Here is a 26,605-nt window from a genome sequence, read left to right as displayed (position 1 = left end):
GGCAAATAATCATGAATACACCAAATGACCGATTGTGACCACAGCACTCACGATAGCTCTTTTTCAGAAGTGACATGAATAGAAGTATGGCTCGGGACACCATTGATACGATGATAAGCGTTCAAGTTCTTGTGAAGGGTGAGCTGGAAGACAGAACAGCCTCCTTGACTGCGTGCCTCGCGTTAGCGAAGCGCCTAAACCCCAAACGAAATAGATCCACGAACCGAGATATGATAGTCGCGTACGCGAGGAAGAACGCCCAGATGCGGAACCAGCGCTCGCCGTACTTCTCAAGCACGCGCTCCTTGTTCGAGACCCAGTTCTTGTACCAGCGCCAGAGCGTAGCGGAATAGTGCACACCCAGAACATCGATGCTCTTGACCTCGAAGCCAGCGGCCTCAACCTGGTTGACGACCCAGCCCAGGGAACAGCTGGCATCCGCACCCGGGAAAACGTATTTGTTCATGAACAAGCCCCTGGACGAAGTTTAGAGCCTAGATTCGTCAATCACTAGGACGCGGCGTACCAGATAAGGTCCTCGTACTGCCAATGGGGACGGAAACCGGAGACCTGGAAGACAAAGATACCGTCGTCGGCGAGAAGATCGTACATTTGCTTCATGAAGGTCCCGTAACGACGGATCCCAACGTGCTATCGTACAAAAAAATCAAACCCCGTCATAACGCACAGTGAAAGTCCAGCACCGTACCTCCGCCATCTCAAGCGCCACAATCTTAGTGTACTGACCCGGTCCACCGGGAATATCTCGGTAATCCATACACAGAATCCGGGCCCTGTCCGGGGCCCCCCCGTTGTTCACAATGCGGTCGTTCCCAAACTTAGTCTGGTTCCTGCCCGCAGTGATACCCGTAACATCGCAGCCGTAGTTCTTGTGCGCGAACGCCGCGAGCGTGCCCCAGCCGCAGCCGACGTCGAGCAGCCGGTCCTCGGGCGTGAGGTTGAGTTTCTCGCAGACGATCTTGAGCTTGTTGTCCTGCAGCTCCTCGAGCGTCTCCTCACGTGTAATGTCGGAGATGACGCCGGACGTGTAGATCATGCGTGGCCCGAGGAACCAAGAATAGAAATCGTCGCCGCCTGCAGCAAGTAAGTATGCGAAGGTCAAGATCCTGGCGCTACGGAGATAGACGAGGACACGTACGGTCATAGTTGCCACGGACCTGCTCCTCGTCCTGGTTCTGAGTGTGAAAGATGACGTCCGGAATGAGGTTCATGAAGACGTATTTAAAAAGCTCGGGCGTCATGACCATCTTCGCCCAGTCGTGGCGCTGTTCCATAATCTCGAGGACGTCATCTGATGAAATGGCAAGATAATGAGACCACGTAGATACAACACGTACACTGCGCAACATTACTCACCATTGAAGTCAATCTTGCCCTCAAAGTACGCGTCGTGGAAAACCTGCATGGGTATCTTCTCCTTGCCATGATACACAGCCCTCAGCTCAGGATCCTTGATAGTAATATACGCCTCGATATCCTTTCCCGGAAGCGCAACCTTCTCGTTCTTGCGAGGACCGCACCTGCTCATGACAGCCCAGTAGCCAACAGCAACAGGCGCACCGAGAAGCACAGCCAGCAAGACGTAGGTCGCGAACCCTCCCCGGTTAACAAAGGGGAGAACGCGCTTCACGACCCACGGCACACCAAGAGCGAGAACGGCAAGGTGGACGTTGCTAAACGAGCCGTTGCCCTCCACGAGGCCCACGTACGGGGCGTTCTTGATGGCGGGACTTTCTGTCGGGATAACGGGAACGGAGTGCATGGCGGTCGACGTCAAAAGGCGTTCAGACCTACTAAGTAGAAACGTTAGCGACCAAGTCAGGTTTTATTCCAGGAACGTAGACACTTGTTTAACACTATTTGCTTCTCTACGCGCCGCAGCCATTCCGAACTTCTAGAAGAACATATTACTCCGACTCGGAGTTTAAGAGAGTTTTGTGTGCGTGCACATGTAAACTCGCACGCGCCAGAGGACACAGGTTATCTACTTGCGTACGAGCGGATTCCCTTCTCGTCTCTCATCTTTAGAACTGACAAATAATCCACATCGATTTCGTAGTAAACAATGATGCACGCGCAGAATTGTCATAATTCTACGTCCGGGATAGCGCAGTACCGGTGCTCTCGGTCTTTGCGTTCCACGGGGCGGCCGTTTCAATAAGTAGGGACCTAGCCAGGTTTTATTCCGCAGCACGGGCGTAGTTGACCGGTTCCTGCCACGCCAAGCCTGTGCCACTACAAGCACGCAGTTATCATCGCACCTTCGATCATCCGCATAACTCTCAAAGTAAAGGTAACCTAGATGGCAACGTCAAATACAGTGATCGCTAACGCGGACACGATTAAACAAGAACTCACGTATAAACCCAAGGTGACGGCTGACGAGATATTTTCTAGTTTTCGCCTCCAAATTGGGTCATAAGGAACAGACATGGCAAAGTAAGCAAAATGTGTGCTCACTTTAACCACTGGCAAAGGCCAAAGGGCCGTTGCCCCCACTTACCTGATGGTTAGATTTTATACCTTTGATATTCGAGCCGGAAAGGCTATCTATCGGCACGGTCGGATGCTCGTGTTGGAATCACCGACATCGATCCCACTTCAAAACGCATCGGTATCGCCATCAACTTCTGAGCCAAACGACGTTGGTCTGCGTCGCCGAACCGACTCTGCCACCGGCGAGTAAGAGCCTGTGTCCCGACGAGAAGTCAGCACACATGAACAAGATCGAGAAATGAGAGAATCGAGTCAACCGAGGTAGGTAAACTCCTGGCGCCGAGCTCCGCACGTTTTCACCCCCCATCGACGTCTCTCATGTCGCCTCATCGCACAGTCGCCGTGAGGTCTCTGTCGACGCCTGTACCACGACCGGCGGTTGTGAGATCCCTGGCTCAGCGCTCAGCATCGAGTATGGGATGTCACAGCCACCGACATCGTGGTGTCAGCCCTTCTAAGTGTCAAAGCTGGGGCGTGTGGTATTGTTCCAGCGAGCTGTCTGTCGTGAGCATATACTATATCAACGATGTTAAATATTCTAACCGCTTGCCTTGTACTGTAGCCGCTTGCCAGCAGCAACGCTACGTACACCACGATATGAAGACCACAACGCACCGATGTGAACACTCACAATCTGCATCAGAGTAGAAGTGGGAAAGAAAGATCCGCGCAGGACGTGGAGCCCCCACCTTCTCGGTTTTCAGAAGAACGCGCCTCGGGCAACGAACAAATCGAAGATAACGACGAGGCGGTACCGAGAACGACGACATCGTTCCCAGCCAAATTCATGTTGATGCCGCAGCGACGCTTCCCTTGCACCGGTAATACTTCAGCCCTTTCGGGGCCACGTTTGATGCGACGGCTGGAGAGATGCTCGAAGAACCTGTGCGTAATTACACTATAAGCATACTGGCAAGTCGACAAGAACCACAGCCCAAGGCTGCGTAAAGGGCTATAAATAAGTGTCCGAGCTCGCAAAATGAAGTCGGACTAGGGATATGCGCTTAGCGCTCCCCGCACTGCGATCGTACCGCTAAGAAGGCGACTCCATGATGGGGAAGAAGCTGCGTGCACAGCGTCAGCTACTCGGTATCTTGATCGCGTTCGGATCTGTTCGGATAGCTAGATGTCTGCTTACTGTACACAACAGCAGGATACGCGAGACATCCGAATGCCATCATGACCATGACATCGTATGTCGAAAGTGGCCGATACGGCCGAGGCTGTGCAAGCCCAAGGTCAACAACATGCGGATGCAGACATCGATCAACACTTACCGTGAAGCATGATTGCAAGCGCGAATGTGTGGGCCGAGTTCCGCTTCACAAGGAGGGATTGCTGTGCATCATGGCGTTCGTACGTCTGCTGCAGTGAGATGGTCAGTGTGTAGTCAGGGGGTCGCGCGATTCCTGTGCTGACGTCGTATCGGGCAGTGAGATGGCACCGCTGCCTCCGAATGGGATGACGCTGTGGAGGTTTCTGGGAAGGCCACGACTGGGTTATCGGACGCGAGGATACGAGGATGTCGTCGAGACAAAGTGAAGGTGAGGGTAATGAAAGGATAGAGGACGGCGGCCGGGGTCCGAGTGATGTCGATGGTCGCTTGGTCACACGGCGAGGCAATTCTGATGATGCCAAATATAACCCACGAGTTCACATACCCAGCCCGGGATCGATCTGAGGGTACAAAGTGTTTGTTTATCTTGGACGAGGCGGGAAAGAGAGCAGTATAAGTACAGTGTTGCAGATAAAGGGAGAGCTGCAAGAGAGTGAGGGGAGAGGTAGTAAATAAAAGATGGTTCCGTGACGTCGACAAGTTAAAGAGGCAGATTGACAGGGGAGTCGAGGCAGAGGAAGTCAGAATCTGTCCCTGACAACGGGACAACGTCGACCAGTTATAACCCGATCGTGTTTCCCATTCACCCGCTCCAGTGGACAGGCGCCCTCTTTTCGATTTCTTCTACTTGTTGCTTTCTTTCTTCTTATTTTCTATTCTTTTATCCTTTCTTCACGACCACTTCTTCGTTCTTCCCCGCGTCCGGCACGCCCCTTTTGTCTTCCACCAGCACATTCTCTTAGCCCCTGACCTTCATCCATGTCGCTCTCTCTCAAGGCTGAACTCGAAACATGGGCAAACGCCCTCAAGGCCTACGATGCCCAGGACTTTGACGGTGCCCTCGAGCTCTTTGCTGTACGTCTCACCCATCCATCTCTGCTCTCCATCTCATGGGACCCGCATATAACAGCGTGTCAACGACTCGTCCAAGATCCTCTTTAACATGGGCCTCATCTACGCTACCGTCGGCCAGCACGAACTCGCCGTCGAGCAATTCACCGCTGCCACCCAACTCGACGTCTACCTCGCCGTCGCGTGAGTGTCTTCCTATCCATCTCCCCTCCTTCCTCTCGACACCTCTGCGCACCATATTAGTGCTCTGCAGCGGAGCCGCCTGTCGGCCCCGTATCCAGATACCGTCGAGATGGCGATTCACAATCTCCCAAGACGTGCCTCCTTTCCTTTTCCTGGCCTCTTTGAGTTGACCCATCGCGACTATTGTCTCCGTGCTGACCACACCCGCAACTCTTTACAGTTACTTCCAATCCGGCGTCTCCAACTTCCTCCTCGGCCGATTCGACGTCGCCCTCCGCGACTTTGAAGAGGCCCTCCTCTACCTCCGCGGCAACCAGGCCATGTGCGTGTCACCATCCCCACTCCCTCGTGACTACTAGGCACTGACACCATGTTCGTATCACACAGCAACTACGAACAGATCGGACTCAAGTTCAAGCTCTACTCCTGCGAGATTCTCTTCAACCGCGGTCTCGCGAAGCTCAACCTCGGCTACCAGCAGGACGGCCTCTTCGACCTCCGCGAAGCCGCCAAGGAAAAGGTCACGGACGAGCACGACGTCATCAACGAGGCCATCCGCGATGGCGGCGAGGGATACACCGTTTTCTCCATCGTGCGTTATCTTTCTGCTATTTTCCGCGTTGTCTTGACTCATCGTGACCGTGCAATAGCCCGTGGGCGTGGTCTACCGCCCCTCGGAAGCAAAGCTCAAGAACTCCAAGGCAAAGGACTACATGGGCAAGGCCAAGCTCGTCGCTGCCTCGAATGACGAAGACGCGTTCATCGAGTTCACTGGTGTTGCACGCAAGCGCATCGCCATGGGCGAGGAGATCCCTTCGCTCGGCCGCTCGCAGACCGCGCCTGCACCCAGTGCGTGCCGTCACTCTTCTCACCTTTCCAAGGTTATCTGACTGTTTCCTTCATCACATAGAATCCAGCCCCATCGAAACCCGCCCCCCGATATCGCTCGACCGCGCCAACACGACCATCAACGTGCGCACCGACTCTGCCCCTTCCGCACCCTCAGAACCGCGCACAATCCGGCAGCCCCTCGGCGCAGGCGCGCTCAACCTCAAACCGACCCAGCCCCTCGTCTCGCGGCGCTCGCAGTCCATCTCCAACCTCGCCGAGGTCCGCACAACGGGCACTGGCACACTCTCGCGCACCGAGAGCACCATCTCGTCGTTCGCCGCCGGCCAATCCTCCCCCTCCGGCTCCGCCGTGCGGCCCTTGGGGCACACGCGCAGCGCAACCGCTACCCCTGCGACACTCAGCCCGCTGTCATTCGGCAGCGGCCCCGCGCGGCGCCCGCCTGGGCCGCCGGCTGCACTGCAGCCTGGTGCTGGTGCTGGGTCGCCGTCGAATGCGATGAGCCGCGGTATGAGCGTGCGGCGGGTGTTGCCTGCGCCTGGGGGATCGAGTTCCGTCCCGGCGTCGACGAACGGAAGCCCGAGGGAGAGTTTCGCGACGCAGCCGCTTGTGTTGCCTGGTGCTAACAGCAATAACAATGTGGTGACGCGTGCGGCGACGCCTCCGCGCGAACGTGAGTTCTCTTCTTATGCCCTACGAACGAATTTGGCTTAACAATATCCGACAGTGCCCAAGCCACCCCGCCAGACCGACTTTTTCGACGACTACATCAACGCCTACGACTCGCGCTCGGACGCGACACAGTCGCTCATCCTTGGCCCGTCCTCGGCGCAGTCATCGCCTGCTCAGGACCGCCCGCTCATGCTGCCCGCCGTGCCGCGCTCGCAGTCCCCGGCTTCGCAGGCGCCCGCACCTACCGCGGTTGGCTTTGTAATTCAACAGCCCCCGCGCGAGCAGCAGCAGTACCAGCAGCAGCAGCAGCAGCAGCCAGCCCAAGTACAACGCGCGCTCACACGCACCACCACCGCCGGCGGCTCCCTCCGCCGCAAGCCCACACGGCGCACAACCACCTCCCGTCGCCAGCCCTCCGTCTCCCGCTCGCGCACCACCGTGTACGAAGACGAAGAAGAAGGGTACGGCTCGGGCGGCTCCGCCGCCTCCGAATTCGAACTGTCCACAATCCGCATCAAGCTCTTCTACCAGGGCGACGTGCGCGGGATGACGATGCACCCCGCGACAGCATGGGAGGAGTTCGTCGAGCGCGTCACGCTCAAGTTCGGGACGGCGCTCGAGGGCCTGGGCATGCAGTTTATGGACGAGGACGGCGTGAAGGTCAGTTTGAGGGACGAGTCGGACTTTGAGCTGGCGATTGAGACGGCAAGGGAGGCGGGGAAGGGGAGGCCGGAGGGCAAGTTGCAGGTGTGGTGCACGGATGTGTGAGCGGTGGTGGTTGGTTGAGTTTGGGGGTTTGTGGTGTCTATGCGATCGTGGGCTCCTGCCATAACGATCTAATTTATCTTGGACCGGGGTACTTATTGTCATGGGTTGTCATTTGCTCATTATTACGGCGTATTTCTTGCTTTCGTTCTTCCTGAGCGCACATACTTATTGTTGGTCCTGTACATGCAGAGTGTTGGGAATATAGTCAGGACTGCTTCGGGCTGGTGCCTGTGTTTCCCATGTTGGTGGTGTTTGAGCTGGACATGTATGGTGTTGGGACAAAACAGTACCGAGTACTGAAACGCCACAACTCTAGGGGCTGTCGGGGTGATGCAATTCATCACGGCTTCAGGCGGTTCTTGACAACGAACCATCATAAGACAATAAACAGCCGCATCTCAAAGGTTCGTGCGTCACAAAGACATAGCCATGACCTTTGCTATCGTTCGTTGTCACCGGCTGGTCTGCTGCCGAGACCAAGGGGACGATGCTGTGCAGATCGGTGTAAACGCTCTTGACCCCGAACAGTCAGCACGATGAACGAGCCAGCTGTAGTATGTGCGCTAGCCATATTCTTTGTGTGTAACTTTTAGCTCATTCTGGATGTGAATTCGGGTGACGCAAAGGTCATTGATAGCGGCACTGACGCTTGCAAGGCAGGCTGTGAGTGGCTGGATGAGACATTTTCGAACGTTTAACGGTGTTAAAGCTGGCTTCTTCTGTAGTCGCAGGTAAGCTGAATCCATTAACACTACGTGCGAGCTTCTTTGAGTGTGTCATCTTTATTTATCAAGGAAACGAGCGCCCTTCTGCGTTTGTACCATCCCTTCTCGCTCGTCGAAAGGGAACGAGAATCAGCGCCACCGCAAGCGAGACGTTCATCGGGTACATCACTCACGTTTTGACCTCTCCACCATAACTGATACATATCACCCATAGCTCCGCAGCCAGTCTCAAGCTCTCCACCTCCCCAGACTACCGTTCCCTCCGTCCAATCGAATATGGCAGAATCACAGACTGGAACGCGGCAGAAGCGCTCTGGCGCCACACCCTCATTGACGAGCTACACATCCGCCCGGACGACCGCGCCATCTTGATGACAGAAGCACCGCTCACTTCCAAGCATGATAGGGAGAAAACCACACAAACAATGTTCGAATCCCTCACCGTGTCCGCGCTGCACATCGCCACGCAACCCGAGCTCGCGATGTGCGCGTCAGGCCGCGGCACGACGGGCGTCGTAGTCGACTCAGGGGACGGCGCAACACATGTCGTCCCCGTCGTCGACGGTGTGGCGGTGGAGAACGCTATCACAGCGCTGAACATCGCAGGAAGCGATCTGACGGACTACATGGCCTACAGGCTGAACGAGCGCGGCATCTCGAGGTTTGAGTGGCGCGGTGCGTGGTCCGAGGGTCACGCCGTTGCACGTGAGATCAAAGAGCGTCTTTGCTACGTCGCCGTGGATTGGGAAAAGGAGGTTCTCAATGCGAATGTCCAGCATTCTGAGGATGATGAGGCGTTTGAGTTGCCGGATGGCCAGAGTCTGGCTGTAGGGAACGAAAGGTGTGCTCTATATATCCGCTCAGCGTTGATCAAGCTTACTAAAGACAATCACTAGGTTTTACACAACGGAAGTTCTCTTCCAGCCGTCCATACTGGGTCTAGATGTCGCTGGTCTCCAATATACAACGTGAGTATCCACACGAAACGATGAACTGACTTCACGAGAGCTCATGGCTCGATAATCTCGCGTCTAGGTACAACGTGATCCACAAATGCGATACCGACCTCTACGGCCCATTATTCGGTAACATTATTCTTGTTGGTGGAAACACGATGTTTCCAGGATTATCTCAGCGCTTTAAGTCAGAGCTCACATCACTCAACCACGATCCGAACACCAGCATCGATGTCTACGTGCCTCCTGACCCCAGAGTATCCGTCTGGATCGGCGGTTCAATTGTGACGTCGCTCAGCACCTTCAAAGACATGTGCGTCTCAAGGACGGAATACGATGAGGTTGGGCCAGCTGTTGTCTATCGTAGTAGGTTTATGATTTATCCTTAGAACATATCAAGGCGCTATATATTGATTGAACTCGATTTAAAGCTTCTGCCACCGCAAGTTCCGCGTAAAGACGTACCGCATCGCGGCTCGAAGTCGGTCTTCATTTTGGGACACGGTTGAGCAGGCACGAACTGTAGAACGTGCTCAGCTCTTATGCAGAAAGCTACAGCACATTCGGTGTGTCAAGACTTGATTAGAATGAGGACCCAGTGGTCTCAAAGAAGTAGCAAGTGAACTCACATTGGCAAGTACATCTAGAGACCTGGACCAGAGTTACAGCTCAAATGAACGCTACTCTATCTCTCTATTGATATTAGACCCGAAACCCCAGGGCCCAAATACGCCCTCTCGCCTCGAGCAAGGCACTGATGAGAGCTCGCAGACCGACTAAAAATTCCCAGATGAAGTCAAAAGCCGGTCCTTGAACGCCTTGCGCGCCCTAGCAAGCGATCGGACACTGGATTTCTTGCCACTGTAATGGTCACTTCTCAGGTAGAAGAGACCATCGGATAGTGTCTCGGAGATGGTGAGAACGGAGTGCATCTTGAGTTCTCTATTCAGCTGAGGGATTGACTTGCAGCAAGTTTTAGATGGTGCACTTGAGAGCGCGAGCAGGCTGTGTGGGCAGGCGCTTGAAGGTCTGCATGAAGATGTTCGGTAATGTTGATATTGATGTACATACAAACTAGGTAAACGAGTGAGCTAAGTCATTAATGGCAGTCTTGCGTCCGATCAGACCCGATACTCCAACGATCCACAGGGTCGTAACTCAACATCCATCCTCTCTCCCAGTCCCTTTCCCATAATGTAAAAGTTCCGCGCGCTAGGTACGAATCCCTGCGGGCCAAACGCACCCTCTGACTCAACACGCTTCGCCCTCTTCCGTACCTCTTTGAGTCCGCGGCCAACGTCCGCGTCCTGCGCCTCCAAATCAGTGACGTTCTTGAAAAGACTTGCCAGCAGAAGCCCGAGAGCGACGCAGCTAGGAACGATAGGGGAGATAAGAGCGAGATGCGTGAGCGAGGTATTTCGTCCCAGGGAGGTCTCCCCTTCCTCGTACCACCTCGCTTGGTGAGCAGCCCAGTAGGGAGGCACGTCTTTCGGCTCTCCGATTGACCCGGAGTTGATAGTAACCGCGAGTGAGGTTATGTGTGGGCAGTAACGCGCGACTGCAATGAGCCCATCAACTGTAATCAACGAGTGTGGAATCCCCCAACCACATCTCCGGTTGAGCTCAAATGTCTTCAGCCTAGGCCATGCGCGAGCGATGCATTCGAGGTCGGCGTCTGTCAGTACAATGGGATGGGGTAGATCAAGCTTGAGATGTTCCAACGCCGCGAATGATGTAAGCAGACGAAGCGTGCCTAAGGTCACTGGAGGTTCGCGTGGGTTAGTAGGGACGGCAATACCGGAAACTAAGCGCAAGGTGGATAAGTGGTTAATGGTGTTGTTGCCGAGTTCAAGCAAGGAGCGTGGGAAGTGCCGAAGGCTGTGGGCAGCTGTTTGTGGCGGCATTAGCCGATTTGGCTGAGGTTGCATAATAGCTCGCATAGGGCCGCATCTCGATTTTCTCTGGAATCCGATTCATCGCCTGCAAGAACCTCAGCCCGTCGCCAAGGTCGTCCACTGTAACTACCACTGAACGCAGGTTTAGAAAATCAAGCCTTTACTGAGGCACTTCCAGCAGACGGTTTAATGCCACACCGATGGAGTTATGCAGTGTGAGCTCTTCAAACTCTTGCATCCCCCCCTACCGCCCTGAGTGTATTGGCATCCATATGAGAACAGTCTAGAGTCTTGATCCCTCTTCCTGTTGAAAACGAGCGTATAATTTGGCAAAACTGAGTTTCGATGGCTCGGCAGCGGTTACCTGATGCACTTCCTGACCATTTGTGACTTAGCTTGAGTTTTGTGAGGTTCGGAAGTGCATCCCGGCGGAGCGTGGCTATCTGAGCAGGATCCATCGGCGTATATTCAGTGACGCTCAGATAGAGGCCTTCAAGAGAGCACAGAGGAAGGAAGCCGAGGAGATTCAAATCGGAACCTCGGAGACAAAGGTTCCGAAGTCTGGGGAAGCCGCAGGTACCAACGGTGAGTGGGGGAGAGGCGAGGCGAGTGATGAAAGGGAGCATATACGGCGGGGATGGGTCAACCGACATAATGAGATTGAGATTGCGCACACGAGACGTGTGATTAAAGATGGCAAACCAGTCGTCGTGCGAGAGGACACCGATATCGACCTATCCATGGTTGGGATCGTTAGCAGATAGAATATAAAGTCAACCTGGGATATGGAAACTCACGATACGGCCGCGGTTATCCCGTACTAGCGCATGCTTGGGCAAAAGCTCAAGTAACTTCTCAAGGCCCCATAAAGACTCCCAGATGAAGTCAAGCGCAGGAGATCTGAACGCTTTGCAAACTTTGGCAAGTGCTGGAAGATGGGATTTCTTGACGTAGGGGGAAGCGTAGGGGGGCCAATCATCGGGTCTCTCTTTCGCCGTCATAGGTATATAGAAGAAGATCCCGGCGATAATTTCAGGTATGGCGAGGGCTGGATGCATGTTGAATGTATGATAGCAGAGTTGACTGAGGACGCTGTGACTGGGATGAAGAAAGATTCGAGCGTTGAAAATATCGATGTAGCCGGTGGACGCGTTGTGTTCACGTTGTCTTTTACGTACGTTGTTCACGCGATAATTATGATCATGAACTGGCGCCGGCCATGAACTGGCTGGAAGCTGATCAAGACAAAGCGATAGTGTTCGGATGGTGTGTGAGTTGATAACACGATGTGTAGATTGCGTAGACTGAGGAGAGAAATTAAAGGCGTCGAGAGTGCTGAAATCTTGATTTGATGATTATATATGAACTCATGCATGATGGCTTTCTAGTTCGATGCACTCTGCAGCAGCCCTTGGCTAGGACGTACCATCAGATGACACAATATCGATTCATTCTGGAGCTATCCAACTATGGCCTTGAGGTCCAACAGCGCTGCTACGACCCTGAACCCGTTTAAATGTTTGAGCTCAAGGCCAGGAAGTTATGTCACCCTCCTTCAATATATCTCTGGTGAAGCCTCGGCCTTCCTACTTCATTAACACAAATTTTAAACGTCGATTGAATATATGAGTCAGCGCTACAAAGTGATTGTAAGTAGACTCATTGGTAGGCAAGTGAAAGCAGAAACCTATACTTCGAAGTTGATGACCAGCCACAGATCAGATTTGCCATCCTACAGAGCTATCAGAGGAAAGAGGCGTCAGTGCCTTCACCAATGCTTTGATGTTCCATGCATCAGGTCCAGATCCCCAACAACTAAATACGCCCTCCGCCTCCATACGTCTCACCACCTTTATTCCTTGATCAACCGCTGTACGTGAATTTCGTTCATATAGAAACCCAGAATATAAACTATCGAGGTTCGCAAAGAGACTCGCGAGCAGGAGTGCAAGTACCATAGGCTCCGAAATAATTGAGCCATGAGAGATGTCGATCCGCCAAAGGTGGGCATTCCTTCTCAAGTCTGGCTCCCCATCTACCAGAGACCTCGCGGAAATATTGGCAAAGAACGCAGGCATGTCGCTCAATCGGAGTGCCGATGCGTCTATAGGAAGCGTGAGCGAGGCAAGGCGTGGGCAGTGCCGCGCGAGCGCGATGAGCCCAGTAGCCGTGATCAGCGGGGATTTGCCCCATCCGGCTCCCCAATTAATTTCGAAGGTATGGAGTTTGGGCCATGCGCGAGCAAAGCGCTCGATGTCAGCGTCAGTGAGCGAGAAGGGAAGGTGTAGATTGAGGACGAGACGCTCCAACGATGCAAAAGATGTGAGCGGACGAAGCGTGTCGACATTTACCGGGGATAAGTCTGCGTTTAAGATGTCCTCGTCAATCACTCTCAGAGAGAATACACGCTTAATTTCCTTGTCGCCAAATTCGAGCAAGGTTGAGAAGAAGTGCTTCAAATCGTGTAATGATGGCGACTCCAGGAACACTACAATGTCTCTTGGAAGCCGGTCCATCACCTGTAGAAACACTATCCCGTCTTCGAGGGTTTCCACCCGAAGCTCAATTGAATGCAGGTTCGCAAATTCAAGCTTTGGTTGAGGGTAGACCTGAGCCATTTTAAGGAGGTGAATCAGTGTTGCGGATATGGTGTTGTTCAATACGAGTTCTCGCAGCCCCCGCATCGCTCCTACCAACCTCAACGCGTCTACATCTAGCGGAGGACAATCGAGCACCTCTAGTCCTCTTCGTTGGGAGAACGAGCCTATCACTTGCATGAGTTGGACATGCGCGGCTTGAAAAAGTTCTCCGTCGTTGTCGCCCTCGAGATCGAGATCGGGATCGGACAGTGATAACTTGAATCTCCTGAGTTTCGGGAGCGAATTGTAGAGAAGTGCTGCCACCTGAGAATCATCCATTGAGGTAGATAGGCACAAGTCGAGATCCTCAAGACCATCCGTAAGAAGAAAGCCGAAGGGTGTGTCAGAATCTCCAACAATCAGACGACGAAGTTTGGGGAAGGCGCATGGACAGATCGTGGGGGGTGGAGAAGCGAGGATGGTGGTGAGAGCGAACCCACATGGCGCAGCGCCCACATCGAGATGGAGGTCGCGCACCCGGGAGGTATAGGTATACAAGTGAGACCAGTCGTCGCGTGTAATCATGAGTGGGTTAATATCGACCTATCCATGGAGACAGTTAACAGATGATGGGGATACACAATCAACTTTAGCTAAGGATACTTACGACGTAGTAATGATCATTCAGCACGAGCGCATGCCTAGGCAAGACATGGGCCAACTCCCCAAGGCCGATACGTCCTGCCCATATGATATTGAGGGCAGGGTCCTTGAATGTCTTGCACGTCCTAGCAAGGACTGGGAGGGCGGACTTCTTGCGATGGCCAGGAAGGAACTGCGGGTGCTGTACAAAAGTAAGGATATTGGATAATATTTCGGATATGGTGAACACTGGATGCATCTCGAGGGTATGTTATGCGGCGTCACTGAAGAGAATGCGCAAGCATAAGGTTGGTTGTTGGAAGAGGTGGATTTGTACACGTACATAATACTCGACCCATGTGCCCATGTGGAGTTGGCACAACAATCTCTCTGCATGAACCAACGCTGAAGCGCTGAACGCTGTCCTGAACTGACAACATAAGTTGGAGACATGCGCGATCTCGGGCTGTTGTGGGATTTCGAGAGGCTGATACAGGTGTAGGTTTGACGATTTGAGCTGTCAACCGAGCTGTCCAACGGCGAACGGAATTGATGGCACCGATGAATCCGACAGTCCGACTTGCTCTGCAGCGCTCAACAGCGCAACCCACCTCCATCCCACTCCCAGCCTAATTGCTTCATTTCACAGCTGAGACACGGCCGGTGCCATCGTTGTTTCGATCTTTTCGGCAAATCCAAAACATCGTACTTGTACATAACCCGCACGTCCAACGCCCAGGGCTTCCCACCACTGACAAAGTCGAGTCATCCACCGCCACCCAGACACGTCCCCACCTCTCCTTTCCTCCTCGACCATGGTTTCCACTTCCGAGATGCTAGCTAATGCTCCCACCCCATCTGGCTCCTCGACCAACGACGTTCCGACGCTCCCCTCCCATCTGCTCGAGCCCATCGACGTCTTCATGATCGACAACTTCGACTCCTTCACCTGGAACTTATACCAATCCCTCTGTCTCCTTGGTGCCCGCGTTACTGTCGTCCGCAATGACTTTGTCCCTATCCAACATGCAGCTCGTCTATTTGCGCAAATGAAGATCGGCAGGCTCATCATCTCTCCCGGCCCGGGCAACCCCAAGGACGACGCAGGCGTGTGCGAGGAGGCGATCAAGTATTGGGCCGGCAAGGTGCCGATACTGGGCGTGTGCATGGGTCTGGAAGTCATCGTGAACACCTATGGAGGAGATATTGCGTACGTCATGTGGTTATATGCGCTCTTGACCTGCTGCTGACAACGCATACACTCATCCCGTCCACTCGCATTTGTCTACCGCCTTACTATTCGACCGTCCAGTTATGCTGGCGAGATTATGCACGGAAAGCTATCACCTCTCACCCACGACAACCGGGGCATATTCCGCGGGCTCCCTCAAAACTTTATGGTCACCCGATACCACTCCCTCTCCGCCGCCCACTCCACCCTCCCATCATGTCTCGCACCCACCGCCGCATCCGACACAGGCGTCATCATGGGCGTCCGCCATCGTACGCTCGCGATTGCAGCGGTTCAGTACCACCCCGAGAGCGTCGTCTGCGAGCAGGGCGACGCGCTGCTCAGAAATTTCCTCAAGCTGAATGGCGGCGAGTGGAGAAACAATCCCGAATATGGCGTCGACGCAGGTCTCCCTCCCTTCCCGGTTGAAGTACTCGCCCCGTCGCAGGCTGTCAATGGCTCAGCCGGGAAGCTAGGCACGAACGGGTCAGCAGTGGCGAAAGCCGCGCCAAGCATCCTCGACAGGATCTACGCCCAGCGTGCCCAAGACATCGTAGATGCGAAGCTTGTTCCAGGGCACGCTCCCGCCTTCCTACGTGCACAAATCGCACGTGGTGCATCTCCAGCCCTCATTGATTTCCCTGCCCGGCTCGCGCAGTCCAAACCTGCGCTCATGGCCGAGATCAAGCGCGCGAGCCCGTCCAAAGGCGACATCGCCCCAGGTGCCGACGCCGGTGCACAGGCGCTCGCGTACGCACTCGCCGGCGCGGCTGTCATCTCCGTGCTTACTGAGCCGACGTGGTTCAAGGGCACCCTTGCCGATCTTCGGGCTGCACGTCTCGCCGTGTCGCACCTGCCCAACCGGCCCGCGATTCTCCGCAAAGAATTCATCCTAGACGAATACCAGATAGACGAAGCGCGTCTTGCAGGCGCGGACACTGTCCTTCTCATCGTCGCCATGCTTCCTCCCCATCGCCTGCAGGCTCTCTATGACTATTCGCGTTCACTGGGGATGGAACCCCTCGTTGAGGTGAACAACGCCGCCGAGATGAAGGCAGCCTGCAAGCTTGGTGCAAAGGTCGTCGGCGTAAACAACCGTAACCTGCACTCCTTCGACGTTGACATGTCCACGACCGGACGGCTCGCAGCACACGCACCGCCAGGGTCTATCCTCTGCGCGCTTAGCGGGATAACCGGCCCGGCAGACGTGCGCGCCTTTGCTCGCCAAGGAGTAGGCGCCGTCCTAGTCGGCGAGAGCCTGATGCGGGCGAAGGACACCGCCGCATTCATCCACGAGCTGCTCGGAACGCCCAAGCCACCACCGACGCCTGCGTATAAGCCACTCGTCAAAATATGCGGAATCCGGAACAAGGAAGAGGCGCTCGCGGCGTCTCAGGCAGGCGCAGACATGCTCGGCCTCGTCTTCGCACCCAAGTCCAAACGTGTAGTCTCTACCCAGGCAGCACTTGAAATCTCCCTCGCCATACGCACACTACGTAGCTCCCCCGAAGCGCCAACACCGTCCCCGCTCATCCCTCGCCCAAAGGACAGCCAAAATCTGCCCTGGTTCGCCTCCCACGCGACACGTCTCGCGGCGTCGAAGGGCCGCCCGCTGCTCGTAGGCGTCTTCCAGGGCCAAACCCTCTCCGAGATCCTCGACGCCGTCGAAGGCGCGCAGCTCGACATGGTCCAGCTGCACGGGCGCGAGCCGCCCGAATGGGCACTACACATCCCCGTGCCCGTCGTGCGCGCGTTCCACGTCGAGACGCCCTCTTCCCCTCAACCAAACGGCTCTGCTGAGTCAAACGGAGCCTCGGAGAAAGCAAAGGAAAGCGGCCTTCGCGACGTCTCCTGCCCGGGCCTGCACAAGTTCGTCCTCCTCGACGCGATGCGGCCCGATAGTACCGGTCTCTCAGGTGGCGGAGGCAAAGTGCTTGACCTCGACCTCGCGCAGCGCATTGTCCGCGCGGGTGAGCTCGCGCCCCGCGTTGTTTCCTTCGACGCTTCACAGGCTTCAAACGGGACGGGCCAGGAGGAGCGGGAAGGCAGCGCTCTTCCGATCATTCTTGCTGGCGGGCTTACGCCTGAGAACGTCGGTTCTGTGGTGGAAAAGGTCAGCCCGTGGGCGGTGGATGTGAGTGGTGGCGTCGAGAATGCGGATGGTACGGGCAAGGATCTGGAGAAGGTAGCTGCGTTTGTTAAGGCCGTCAAGGGGTGATCGCAGCTGTAGAGGATGTGATATACTTGCATGATGTATGTTTTGCTTGCTTTATTTTGTCTTAGGTAACTTTACGTATTCTCATTGCGCTCTCATCAAGTCTCATTGGTGTTTGGTTTTTATACAGTGAACGAATGAGACTTTGAGAAAGGGTTGAACATGCCACAAGGCTCAACAGCAAAAAAAATCAGTAGTAAGCTTGGTAGTAAGCTCTTGGGGTACATGTTGGAGAGGATCCGTGACGCATTTCGCACGGGTGTGCACCCGATTCACGCAAACGGCGACGCGTAGTATAAAAGAATTCATTACGATCATCGGCTACTAATCGTATCGGACTGAAGCACTCGTCGCTCTGCTTCTTCCAACAAGTCCTGGAGGGTCCGCCAACTGCGCAGATTTTGTCACCAACTTTGATGCCTACCAAACGGCCGCTGTAAACCACCAACTCCGAGTGCACCACCGGAGATAAGTCTATACCGTCTCGATTATTGCAAAGAAATGTCGTTGCCTGGCGAGGACGAGTCGGCGCAAGCAAAGGAGTCGTCATAAGGATTGATAAAATGCGTTCTTGACTTCTGTTGATCCCATTTGGAGCAAGGACACTCGATTTCCTTCACCTTTTAACCAGTTTTAGGATCAACGATGAGCACGACAACACTTACATAGAATCCGGGCATAAACCATAAACCGTGTGTTATCATGGGAAAATTCAACATGCACCTCGTCATACTTGGGTGGTATAGGGACGGACTCGAAGAGTACTGTTTCTGAAAGCTGTAGGAAAGTAACTGAGTCGTAGATGCGGAGAAAAAGAACGTGGTCATCTCTCTGTAGGAACACGCAGGCAATCTTGGTTCCATCCAAGGAACATTTTGGGCGTCCTATCAGAATTTCTGTAGATGGACTAACGAGCTAGGTGTGTGTGTGCCATCCGATAGTCGCCATAAGCATAACCCGTTGGGAGACCGCGGGCCCCGACATCCTGGCCGCACGAATTTCTGGAAGATAAAGTATGAGCCGCCATGGGTGATGGTACCACGTGGGAACCATTCAGACTCTCTAGGAAGCGACCTGATGAGTAGTCTTGAAGCTGTGTCCCATATTCGAATAACCACTTCAGCAGCAAAGCGCAAGCTCTAAGGTGTCAAATGAGAGCGTCCATGTAGGGTGACTGTCATAGTAAGCCATACCCTCGTCGACTACGACACGTGTGATACACTCCCACTCCTCATGCAGCCCTTCTTCGAAGGAAAAGCACGATGCTTGTTCAAGTAAGTGCTGATAGGAGAGGCGGATAGTAGAATTTTCTGGACTGCAAGGGAGTGCAGACTCGTATACAAGAACTGACACGCTGATCGCATCGAAGAAATCCGGAGTCGAACACCAGCTGTTGTAAAGCAAGCCCATAGCTTCATCATGTTTACGCAGAAAAGATGGCTCCACCCAATCCTGTCGCGGTTATGATTAGTACATCAGAATGGAGATGGCGATACAAAACGTTACCTTGACGAGCTTTCTAGCAGCCCTAAACTGCTCGACTGCGGTTCCTGGCTCGCCGAAGACAAAAAGAGCCTCAATCATGAAAAGAACACGACGTTTGAGGAAGTCAAGAAGAGTGTCATGGATCCTGTCATTCGGGGACGTCTGTTCGAGATGGTATAGCCAATTCCGGCAAGCGTATCGAAGGTCATCTAGCCTGCATACGTCGCGTTTGAAGAGACTGGACAACGTACGGAAGCAACATGCCGTCAGGAGATTGTGTATTGAGGGGACAGGGATAGAGGACTGCTCGCGTTTGATCTGTTCACGTTTCTGCAAGAAGTCTCGGAGTGAAGCATGGAATATCTGGACCGGATCCGATGAATCTGTGGGAGGGATAGATACCATAGCTGAAAAGGGAAGGAGATAGGGCTGAACGTGATCGGAGAAGAGCTGATTCAAGTCAGCGAGGGCGAGTGGTTCGGCGAGATTGACGATGAGGGAGAGGTATTTGAGGCCTTTCTCTCGAACAGATGGGTCAATTTCAGCAATGATGGCGGTGTACAAATCATTGACGCCCCCCAGCGTGCGAGACACATTTCCACCGCGCAGCATATTGAACACGAGTGGGAGGCGGGTATGCGGCTGATCCTGGTCAATCTGGCGGAGGATGGTGGCTGCGAAGATGAAACGGCCGTTTGCTCGTGCCAATAGCATCGAGAAATCGGCAATGCTTGGCCACGGTGTCGAAACAAAGTCCGAGAGGTCATGAGCATCGTAAATCTCGTTGAAAGCGTGATGAAGGAAGGCAGCGACATCCTCGCGGGAGTCATACTCGTCGATGCTGATCACTTTCATGATGTCCAAAAGACTGCGGCGGCGCATGATCGACCTGATCTGAGGCCAGGTCCTGCTAGTGATGATGATATTGCGGATAGGAAGACTGTGTTTGCGTATGAGGCGGGCGAGCAAGGCGACGAAATCACGGATAGGAGTTTTACCTGTCGTAACGCCTTCATCGAGAGCATCAAAGATAAGAGACATGCCATCCTGACCTTCCCACACATGTACAAGAGCCTTTAGAGGCTCAATGACGAGTGCCTCGAGCTGATCCCTGCGCGATTTCTCGGTGGAGAGCAAGGCCGGGTCGTCGGCGATGGCCTTCACAATGATCTCTTTTGCAGTGGGATGGTGTATTCCCAGCTGATACGCGAGGGTGAGGAGGACATGGTCGAACGTGCTGCGCTTAGTATGTTTTCTGGAAAAAAAGAATGAAGCTGCGAGCCTGTTCGTATCTCTGAGTTCGTCTGCGAGGGTATGCGCTATCGTCGACTTTCCCGACCCCGACTCCCCGCAGAGCCACACGATCTTGTGCGCTTCGTCATCGACGAGTTCTCGGAGTTTCTCAAGTACGCCAGTCCTGGTCCCTGGAAGACACTTGGAGTGCGGCTGGCGCTCGTTCGAGTCGTACACAGCACCTTGTGCACATCCTTGAGCTAACTTCTGCCAATTGTCTTGATTCCCATGAATGAAATGTTAGTGGACTTCTGAGAAAAAAGGGAGGACGTACTCTGAGGGTCGTTTGCCATGGTGGTGGTAGTGGTTCAAAGGGCGGGTCGCACAGGCCTGCGACGCTGTGGCCTGCCATGGGCCGCGCGCATCATGCGGTTACTTCGGAGCGCTCGAGCGCTTGCTTTTGACAGTTCGTGGCTGGACTTCTGTCCGATCAGAATACAACCTGTAATAGGGCGAGGGTCAGTATTAAACATAAGCTTACCGAAGGTTTGACCAGTGGGAAAGGCACCGTGACGTTGTACAGTATCTTTATCCCAGTGCCAGAGGGTGATTAAGGCGCAAAGAGTAGAGGCGGAAGGAAGCTGATTCAATGTAAAGTCAGAGCTGCCCTTACATGTCTCCATCTGCAATCATGACGCTGCTATGTTGAGACTCACCACAGCTCGATGCAGGGCTATGATGAAAAGGTTAATATTTTAGTAGACAACTTACAGGGTCCTCGAGGGCCTCAAGCGCTTGTGGCGTTTTACAAGGTTGGCTTTTGTCCAAGACTTCTCACCGGTCCTCATTTGCCATATCTAAATCTTGAAAACGCCAGCATGCGGACCGAACTCATAAACGCGCCCTGGTATCAGCTGCCCAGTACTAGTGGAGTACAAACATGTCGGTAACTTGACGGATGCCGTGAGGATGTATGGTCAGTTGGGCTATATGGGCCAGATACTTCAAGTCGTTTGTCTTCAAGAAGGCCTTCGCTCAGTCCACACACCAAGGTCAGACGCGTGTGCTGTCCTCATCGGATTAGATGGAAAAGAATGGGAGGTCATCGGGTGGCAGGTGCTAACCGGGAGCATCCGAGTTTCCGATTCCCGATTGACGTACGACGCTACAGAGACCGATCACTTTCCATATTAAGTACCCCGCGACTCCAGGCAAATACAGAGCCACTGACCACGACCACAAAAGGTAAACCTCAACTATTGTACCCTTCGGGGTGACATACGTAAAAATTGGAACGATACAGAGAAGATTAGCATGGCCCCTGCACAAGGATGACACGCTTTTCCAGAGTGGTAGACCTACGGGTCTCAATATTTATTGCGTTTTTTTTCTTGAACTTTCTCATTGCAGACGTATGTCGCGTACGATGAACCAGCCAAACTGAACAATGCATTTGTTCACATTATAACGTGTATGAGTACAACGAGCACAATAGGCTTTCTTCATAACGTGTTTGTTCTGTGGATACATCATCCTAATTTCTGCACCACCTCGTCTACCGTCACCAAGACTATGCCCTTGCTCTTCATCTCCTCCCAGTGCTTGTCAATCTCGTCGGGCTTGATAGCCTTGGTCGCATCCGTGATGACCCATGTTCTATATTCATACCCCTCTCTGACCGCATCCATCGCCGTAAACTTGACACAGAAGTCACTCGCGAGACCCACAATGAACACATCCTTCACCGGCACCCTCTCCTCTCCCTCGTCTGCCTGCGTTTTCTCCACCTCGCTCCCGTCGCCCGATGCACGCGACTTCTTGTCAACCCTGCCTTCCTTTAAAATCCCGTCGAGCCCCGTCGGACACAGGCCCCACGGATCAATGAATGCAGAATAAGACTCAACGCCCTTGTGGGTGCCCTTGTGCACGACCGCGTCGAGGGCATCTACATTCAACCCGGGAGCGAGACTCTCCCCCGGTGTGCCCTGCACGCAGTGCACAGGCCACAGCGTCTGCTTCAGCGGGCCGAGCGTATCACGATCATGCTCGTCGGGGGCGAGGTCCTCTGGTGGGTGAATCTCAATGTCTGCGAACTCCTCCTTGCCATGCGTGCGCGCAAACGAGATGTGATCGGGCGGGTGGAAGTCCTTCGTTGCGATGCGGAGCGCGAACCCGGGGAGAGAAAGGAGCTTGTTGATGGTGGGCACGATGGACTTGCCGCCTTGCACGGCGAGCGAGCCGCCCTCGACGAAGTCGTTCTGCGTGTCGATGATGAGGAGCGCAGATTTGCCGAGGATGGCGGTTTCGAGAGTGTGTAGCGTAGTTTTGCGTGTCTCTCCCATGGCAGTAGGCTAGAGGCGATGGATTTCGGTGACTTGTGGAGTGGTGGCGAGTATGTTGTCGGTACGATAGTATAGGGAGGATACAAGAGCCGGAGAGATAGCGGATAAGCGCTTGCCCGAATTTCGTAGGATGTGAACGGATATGTACGTACCTTATGATGAAGGTATTTCTGGCGATGCTGCGTGATGCAAGCAAACTGTAATCGACGGTTGACTCTGAGTTTGTTCCTAGAGGGCCCGTGGATTCACTGCTTGTGAGAACGCACCTGTATACTTTCCGTTGTGGTGCTGCAGAGCGTTGCTGTGGTGCACTGCGATAAGCGTTGGTGGACGATAGGGGCACGATGACGTTATGGTGGTTTGTTGGACGGACGCGAACTGCACGTGCTAAGCATGCCGACGCGTCCGCCGGGCCGTACGTTCTCGACATATTTGGCACAGAAAACAGGTTGTCTCCTCGACCGCAGCAACCAACTCCCAGCTGTAGAGGAGGCAGCCTCCTTCTGACTCCCTCATAGTAACCACGCTTACCCCCCATAACGCCCCATCTCATTCTTTTCCGACGTCTGGTTTCGAACAACTTGAATAACATTGGGTCATGTCAGGATCCCTACGCAACCGCAAGACCCAGTCCGTCGCCGCCTCAGCCAGCGACTCTGCTCTCGTACCTTCACATCCCGCTCACGATAATGATGGAAAGGAGAGCGATGACGAGAGCGACACGCCAGGCTCGCCGAAGTGGAATGCCAAGCAAATGAGGCGCGAATTACGCCAGCAGTCTCAGCTTGTTGAGGCGCAGGCGCATACGGCTGTATGCATTCACACACTGCTGACGGTGTACTTTGCTTATGGATGGTGTCCGAGATAGAAACACGAACGTCCGATATACCGCAAAGCCCGCTTCCTCCTCCCCTTTGGCATCCTCAGTGCGTCTTTCCCTACGACTCTCCTTGCTTTCGCTCATTTCTCCCTCTCTTAACCATCTTTCCTGAACTCGTGTCCGACGCATACAGTTGGCGTCCTCATGGGACTCATCATCATGCAGCCCCTCGACCTGCGCGACTTCCATACACAGCTCCTTCTCTTCCTCGATGAATACGACTTCGCCGTCAAACTTCCCGACCTTGACCTCTCCGCAGTCGAGACAGAGTGGCTGCGCTTCAAGTCTAACATCCCTGAAGTCTGGAAACTCAACAATGACGGACGCGAGTTCCAGGTTGGTGAGGCTGCCAAAGCCAGGGGACTGACTGCAAAGCACCCGGTTGTATTGGTTCCAGGGATTGTGTCCACTGTGCGTCATTGTTCGTATTATACTGCTCTCCATCGCCTCGTCTCACCTTGGATGGACACGGCTCTGACATTGTGGGCGACAGAGTCTGGAGAGCTGGTCGACAGAACCCGAATACAGGACCTTTTTCCGCGAGAAGATGTGGGGCGGATTCAACATGATCACCCAAGTCACGTTCAACCGCGATCGCTGGATATCCGCCATGATGCTCGATCCCCACACTGGCCTCGACCCCCCTGGTGCTAAGGTGCGCGCTGCGGAGGGCGTTGCCGCCGCCAGCTCGTTCGTCCAGGGGTATTGGATCTGGTGAGTCCCGCTTTGGCTATTTCGATGATGTATGCGTAAACGTCGGCGATGGATAGGTCCAAGGTCATCGAAAATCTTGCGGTCGTCAACTATGATACCAACAACCTACATCTCGCACCTTACGATTGGCGTCTTTCACTCTCGAATCTCGAAGAGCGCGACGGATACTTCTCCAGATTGAAGTCCACTATTGAGGGTCTTCGGTGCGTATCCAGTCTAGTTCGCCCTCGTTCATGCGCAGAATAAGGTGGAGGCTAACCCCAGCCGAACAGGAAACGTCAGAAAAGCAAGGTGGTCATCGCGGCACATTCGATGGGCAGCACGGCAAGTCGTCGCCCTTTGCTGCGAATTAGAGTCCAAGCTGACTGAGTCGCAACATGAACTGTAGGTAATGCTGGTGAGTACGCTGCCCCTACCATCAGGATTCATACGCATATACCTACACTACAAACTATCCCTAGTACTTGTATGTCCTTGTCCGTCCTACCCTCCCTCACATGATCGTAGGCTCATAACGTCGTTTCGTCAGCTTCAAGTGGGTCGAATCGCCAGAGCACGGGAATGGCGGGCCTGATTGGGTCGAGGTACTGTCTTGTTGAGCGCATTACGGGAATAATATTGCTGACGGAATTGCGTTCAAATCAAGAACCATATCGAGACCTACATCAGCGTCGCCGGAACGCACCTTGTAAGCCTTTCCCTAATTATAATTTGAGCTCGTCGCATCAGAACATCTGGCTAACGCAAGATTTCAGGGCGTGGTATGTCTCCTCGTCTCGATGTCTGAAAACGTGCTACATACACGAACTATAGGCAAAGGCTATGTCCGCCTTCCTGTCGGGCGAGATGAAGGATACGGTGCAAATGAATCCTGCGGGCGCATACGGTATGTTACCATCTTTCTCTCGCCTTTTCTTCTTTCACAGCTTCCGATTAACCTTGCCCGGGCTAACGCTTGCGCGATATCCAGTGCTCGAGCGTTTCTTCTCGCGCAAAGAACGGCAAAAGCTCTTCCGCAGCTGGGCGGGCAGTGCGAGTATGTGGATCAAGGTGCGTCTTCTCTCCTCTTCGCTCTCACCCTCCTATCTCCCCGAAAATCACGTATACACCCCATGCCAACTCGTTTCTACCCCGCAGGGTGGCTCAGACGTATGGGGCAACACCTCTTTTGCGCCGGACGACCCAGCAGACGCAACTCACACGCACGGCGAATTAATTGCTTTCCGGTCCCTTGCATCATCGACAGTATCCACGTCCTCTATTCTTGACGGTGCGGGCGTCTTTGGCGCAGCAGCAGCCTCCGCTGAGACCGGCCTCATGGAAGAGACAGGCACACGCAACATGACTGCAGACGAAGCAAGCACTTGGATCCTTGAGCGAACGCCGTCTGCGTTCCAGAAGATGATTGACACAAACTACAGTTTCGGGATCGAGCGAGACGAGGAGGTGCTAAAGAGGAACGATGGAGACCCAACGAAATGGAACAATCCTCTCGAGGTCCGGTTAGTCGCCTTGCCTGTCTCTTTCTCTCTCTTTTTTGTATTTTTCTCTATTTGTTTTTTCGACCTTTGGTATTTTTTGGTGGCTGTCTTATTAAATCCGACGGGGACGGCAGGCTACCAAACGCACCGTCAATGCGTATCATCTGTGTATACGGACATGGCAAGGATACCGAGGTGCGACCTCTGTCTCACGCTTTCCCCGCTTCTAACAACGTATCTGCTTGTCACAGCGTTCATACTGGTATGCCCACGGCCCGCAAGCATATGGTGACCTTGCCGTCGACGCAGCCACCACTGAGCCCGTATGCGACGACACTGAGGACGCTGAGGATGACGCCAGTGGAACAGAGTGTAGCTCTCGCATGCCGCTCGAGCTTCCGCTTGCACAGACGAGTTGGATTGACTCGGAGTACACGGATGAGAGCGTCGTGCCTAAGGTGTGTACAAAAATCTCCCAGCGCCTCGAAATGTGCGAGGTTATACCGGGCGCTCATCATCAGTGGCGTTGATCATGGACACAGGTCAGAAACGGCGTGAAGATGGGAGAAGGTGACGGCACTGTATCGCTCCTCTCTTTAGGTGCAATGTGCGTCGAGGGGTGGAAACGCCCACGATGGAACCCGGGCGGCATCAACATCACGACGGTTGAGGTGTGCCTTTTCCCTTTCCCGCCTTTATCGCTCTTGCCCTTCCTTTTTCATACGGCTGATGTGGACTTGCTGATGACAATCTCAGCTTCCGCACCGTCCGGTTCCCACCATACCTCGCGGTGGCGCGAATACGAGTGACCACGTCGATATCCTTGGTTCGACGGGTTTGAACGAGATTATTCTCAAAGCGGCGACGGGCGCGGTGGAAGAAATCGAGGACTCATTTGTGTCACGAATACGAGAGTATGCGGCACGAATCAAGTGGGACTAGACGCAGCCGTTGAGATGTTACAAATGGAAATTGGATTACGACGCTGAGCACACAACATTTTTTGTGTGTATAACGAATATATCTCACATGATCCTTGAATTTCGGAAC

At 53.9% G+C, this 26,605-nt stretch overlaps 11 protein-coding genes across 11 annotated transcripts; 6 read left to right on the top strand and 5 right to left on the bottom strand.

Annotated features, from left to right (window-relative positions):
- Nucleotides 1-47: 47 nt before the first annotated feature.
- On the bottom strand, nucleotides 48-1,783 carry CONPUDRAFT_57179 (sphingolipid C9-methyltransferase; the record flags this gene model as incomplete). The annotated part of the gene is made up of 6 exons (XM_007770833.1): nucleotides 48-168; nucleotides 225-476; nucleotides 527-651; nucleotides 710-1,095; nucleotides 1,160-1,312; nucleotides 1,378-1,783. The coding sequence occupies 6 exons, from the start codon at nucleotides 1,781-1,783 to the stop codon at nucleotides 48-50; spliced, it is 1,443 nt and encodes a 480-aa protein (XP_007769023.1).
- A 741-nt stretch (nucleotides 1,784-2,524) lies between these two features.
- CONPUDRAFT_82859 (uncharacterized protein) lies at nucleotides 2,525-3,561 on the top strand. The gene is made up of 3 exons (XM_007771486.1): nucleotides 2,525-3,012; nucleotides 3,061-3,151; nucleotides 3,207-3,561. The coding sequence occupies exons 1-3, from the start codon at nucleotides 2,836-2,838 to the stop codon at nucleotides 3,419-3,421; spliced, it is 483 nt and encodes a 160-aa protein (XP_007769676.1). The 5' UTR covers nucleotides 2,525-2,835; the 3' UTR covers nucleotides 3,422-3,561.
- An 895-nt stretch (nucleotides 3,562-4,456) lies between these two features.
- On the top strand, nucleotides 4,457-7,402 carry CONPUDRAFT_82858 (uncharacterized protein). The gene is made up of 7 exons (XM_007771485.1): nucleotides 4,457-4,708; nucleotides 4,764-4,888; nucleotides 5,109-5,210; nucleotides 5,276-5,480; nucleotides 5,539-5,737; nucleotides 5,799-6,410; nucleotides 6,465-7,402. The coding sequence occupies exons 1-7, from the start codon at nucleotides 4,613-4,615 to the stop codon at nucleotides 7,175-7,177; spliced, it is 2,052 nt and encodes a 683-aa protein (XP_007769675.1). The 5' UTR covers nucleotides 4,457-4,612; the 3' UTR covers nucleotides 7,178-7,402.
- Nucleotides 7,403-7,713: 311 nt separating this feature from the next.
- On the top strand, nucleotides 7,714-9,276 carry CONPUDRAFT_90851 (actin-66; the record flags this gene model as incomplete). Its single annotated transcript, XM_007771484.1, has 6 exons — nucleotides 7,714-7,731; nucleotides 7,771-7,840; nucleotides 8,125-8,743; nucleotides 8,799-8,870; nucleotides 8,938-9,224; nucleotides 9,248-9,276. The coding sequence occupies 6 exons, from the start codon at nucleotides 7,714-7,716 to the stop codon at nucleotides 9,274-9,276; spliced, it is 1,095 nt and encodes a 364-aa protein (XP_007769674.1).
- A 703-nt stretch (nucleotides 9,277-9,979) lies between these two features.
- Nucleotides 9,980-11,811, bottom strand: CONPUDRAFT_73852 (uncharacterized protein; the record flags this gene model as incomplete). The annotated part of the gene is made up of 3 exons (XM_007770945.1): nucleotides 9,980-10,662; nucleotides 11,118-11,487; nucleotides 11,551-11,811. 3 exons carry the CDS (start codon nucleotides 11,809-11,811, stop codon nucleotides 9,980-9,982), a joined length of 1,314 nt encoding a protein of 437 aa, XP_007769135.1.
- A 660-nt stretch (nucleotides 11,812-12,471) lies between these two features.
- On the bottom strand, nucleotides 12,472-14,544 carry CONPUDRAFT_166219 (uncharacterized protein; the record flags this gene model as incomplete). Its single annotated transcript, XM_007771483.1, has 3 exons — nucleotides 14,318-14,544; nucleotides 14,000-14,258; nucleotides 12,472-13,935 (listed from the first exon to the last, which is right to left on the bottom strand). The coding sequence occupies exons 2-3, from the start codon at nucleotides 14,231-14,233 to the stop codon at nucleotides 12,472-12,474; spliced, it is 1,698 nt and encodes a 565-aa protein (XP_007769673.1). The 5' UTR covers nucleotides 14,234-14,258; nucleotides 14,318-14,544.
- A 245-nt stretch (nucleotides 14,545-14,789) lies between these two features.
- Nucleotides 14,790-17,423, top strand: CONPUDRAFT_154819 (phosphoribosyl anthranilate isomerase; the record flags this gene model as incomplete). Its single annotated transcript, XM_007771482.1, has 2 exons — nucleotides 14,790-15,184; nucleotides 15,287-17,423. 2 exons carry the CDS (start codon nucleotides 14,790-14,792, stop codon nucleotides 17,421-17,423), a joined length of 2,532 nt encoding a protein of 843 aa, XP_007769672.1.
- A 2,550-nt stretch (nucleotides 17,424-19,973) lies between these two features.
- CONPUDRAFT_33220 (uncharacterized protein) lies at nucleotides 19,974-20,381 on the bottom strand (the record flags this gene model as incomplete). Its single annotated transcript, XM_007770783.1, has 1 exon — nucleotides 19,974-20,381. A coding segment is annotated over one exon (408 nt), but the record flags the coding sequence as incomplete, so codon positions are not given.
- A 1,009-nt stretch (nucleotides 20,382-21,390) lies between these two features.
- CONPUDRAFT_25910 (uncharacterized protein) lies at nucleotides 21,391-21,540 on the top strand (the record flags this gene model as incomplete). The annotated part of the gene is made up of 1 exon (XM_007770768.1): nucleotides 21,391-21,540. A coding segment is annotated over one exon (150 nt), but the record flags the coding sequence as incomplete, so codon positions are not given.
- A 127-nt stretch (nucleotides 21,541-21,667) lies between these two features.
- On the bottom strand, nucleotides 21,668-22,498 carry CONPUDRAFT_137811 (Isochorismatase hydrolase; the record flags this gene model as incomplete). The annotated part of the gene is made up of 1 exon (XM_007771481.1): nucleotides 21,668-22,498. Exon 1 carries the CDS (start codon nucleotides 22,478-22,480, stop codon nucleotides 21,668-21,670), a length of 813 nt encoding a protein of 270 aa, XP_007769671.1. The 5' UTR covers nucleotides 22,481-22,498.
- Nucleotides 22,499-23,519: 1,021 nt separating this feature from the next.
- On the top strand, nucleotides 23,520-26,497 carry CONPUDRAFT_57356 (phospholipid diacylglycerol acyltransferase; the record flags this gene model as incomplete). Its single annotated transcript, XM_007770845.1, has 14 exons — nucleotides 23,520-23,771; nucleotides 23,854-24,074; nucleotides 24,131-24,277; nucleotides 24,347-24,428; nucleotides 24,611-24,658; nucleotides 24,721-24,762; nucleotides 24,888-24,960; nucleotides 25,045-25,124; nucleotides 25,212-25,319; nucleotides 25,401-25,576; nucleotides 25,690-25,750; nucleotides 25,807-26,013; nucleotides 26,098-26,226; nucleotides 26,312-26,497. 14 exons carry the CDS (start codon nucleotides 23,520-23,522, stop codon nucleotides 26,495-26,497), a joined length of 1,812 nt encoding a protein of 603 aa, XP_007769035.1.
- Between the last annotated feature and the right edge of the window lie 108 nt (nucleotides 26,498-26,605).

This window comes from Coniophora puteana, assembly GCF_000271625.1.
Source record: "Coniophora puteana RWD-64-598 SS2 unplaced genomic scaffold CONPUscaffold_7, whole genome shotgun sequence".
Taxonomy (NCBI): Eukaryota; Fungi; Basidiomycota; class Agaricomycetes; order Boletales; family Coniophoraceae; genus Coniophora; species Coniophora puteana.
This window is presented reverse-complemented; position numbering and strand designations above follow the sequence as displayed.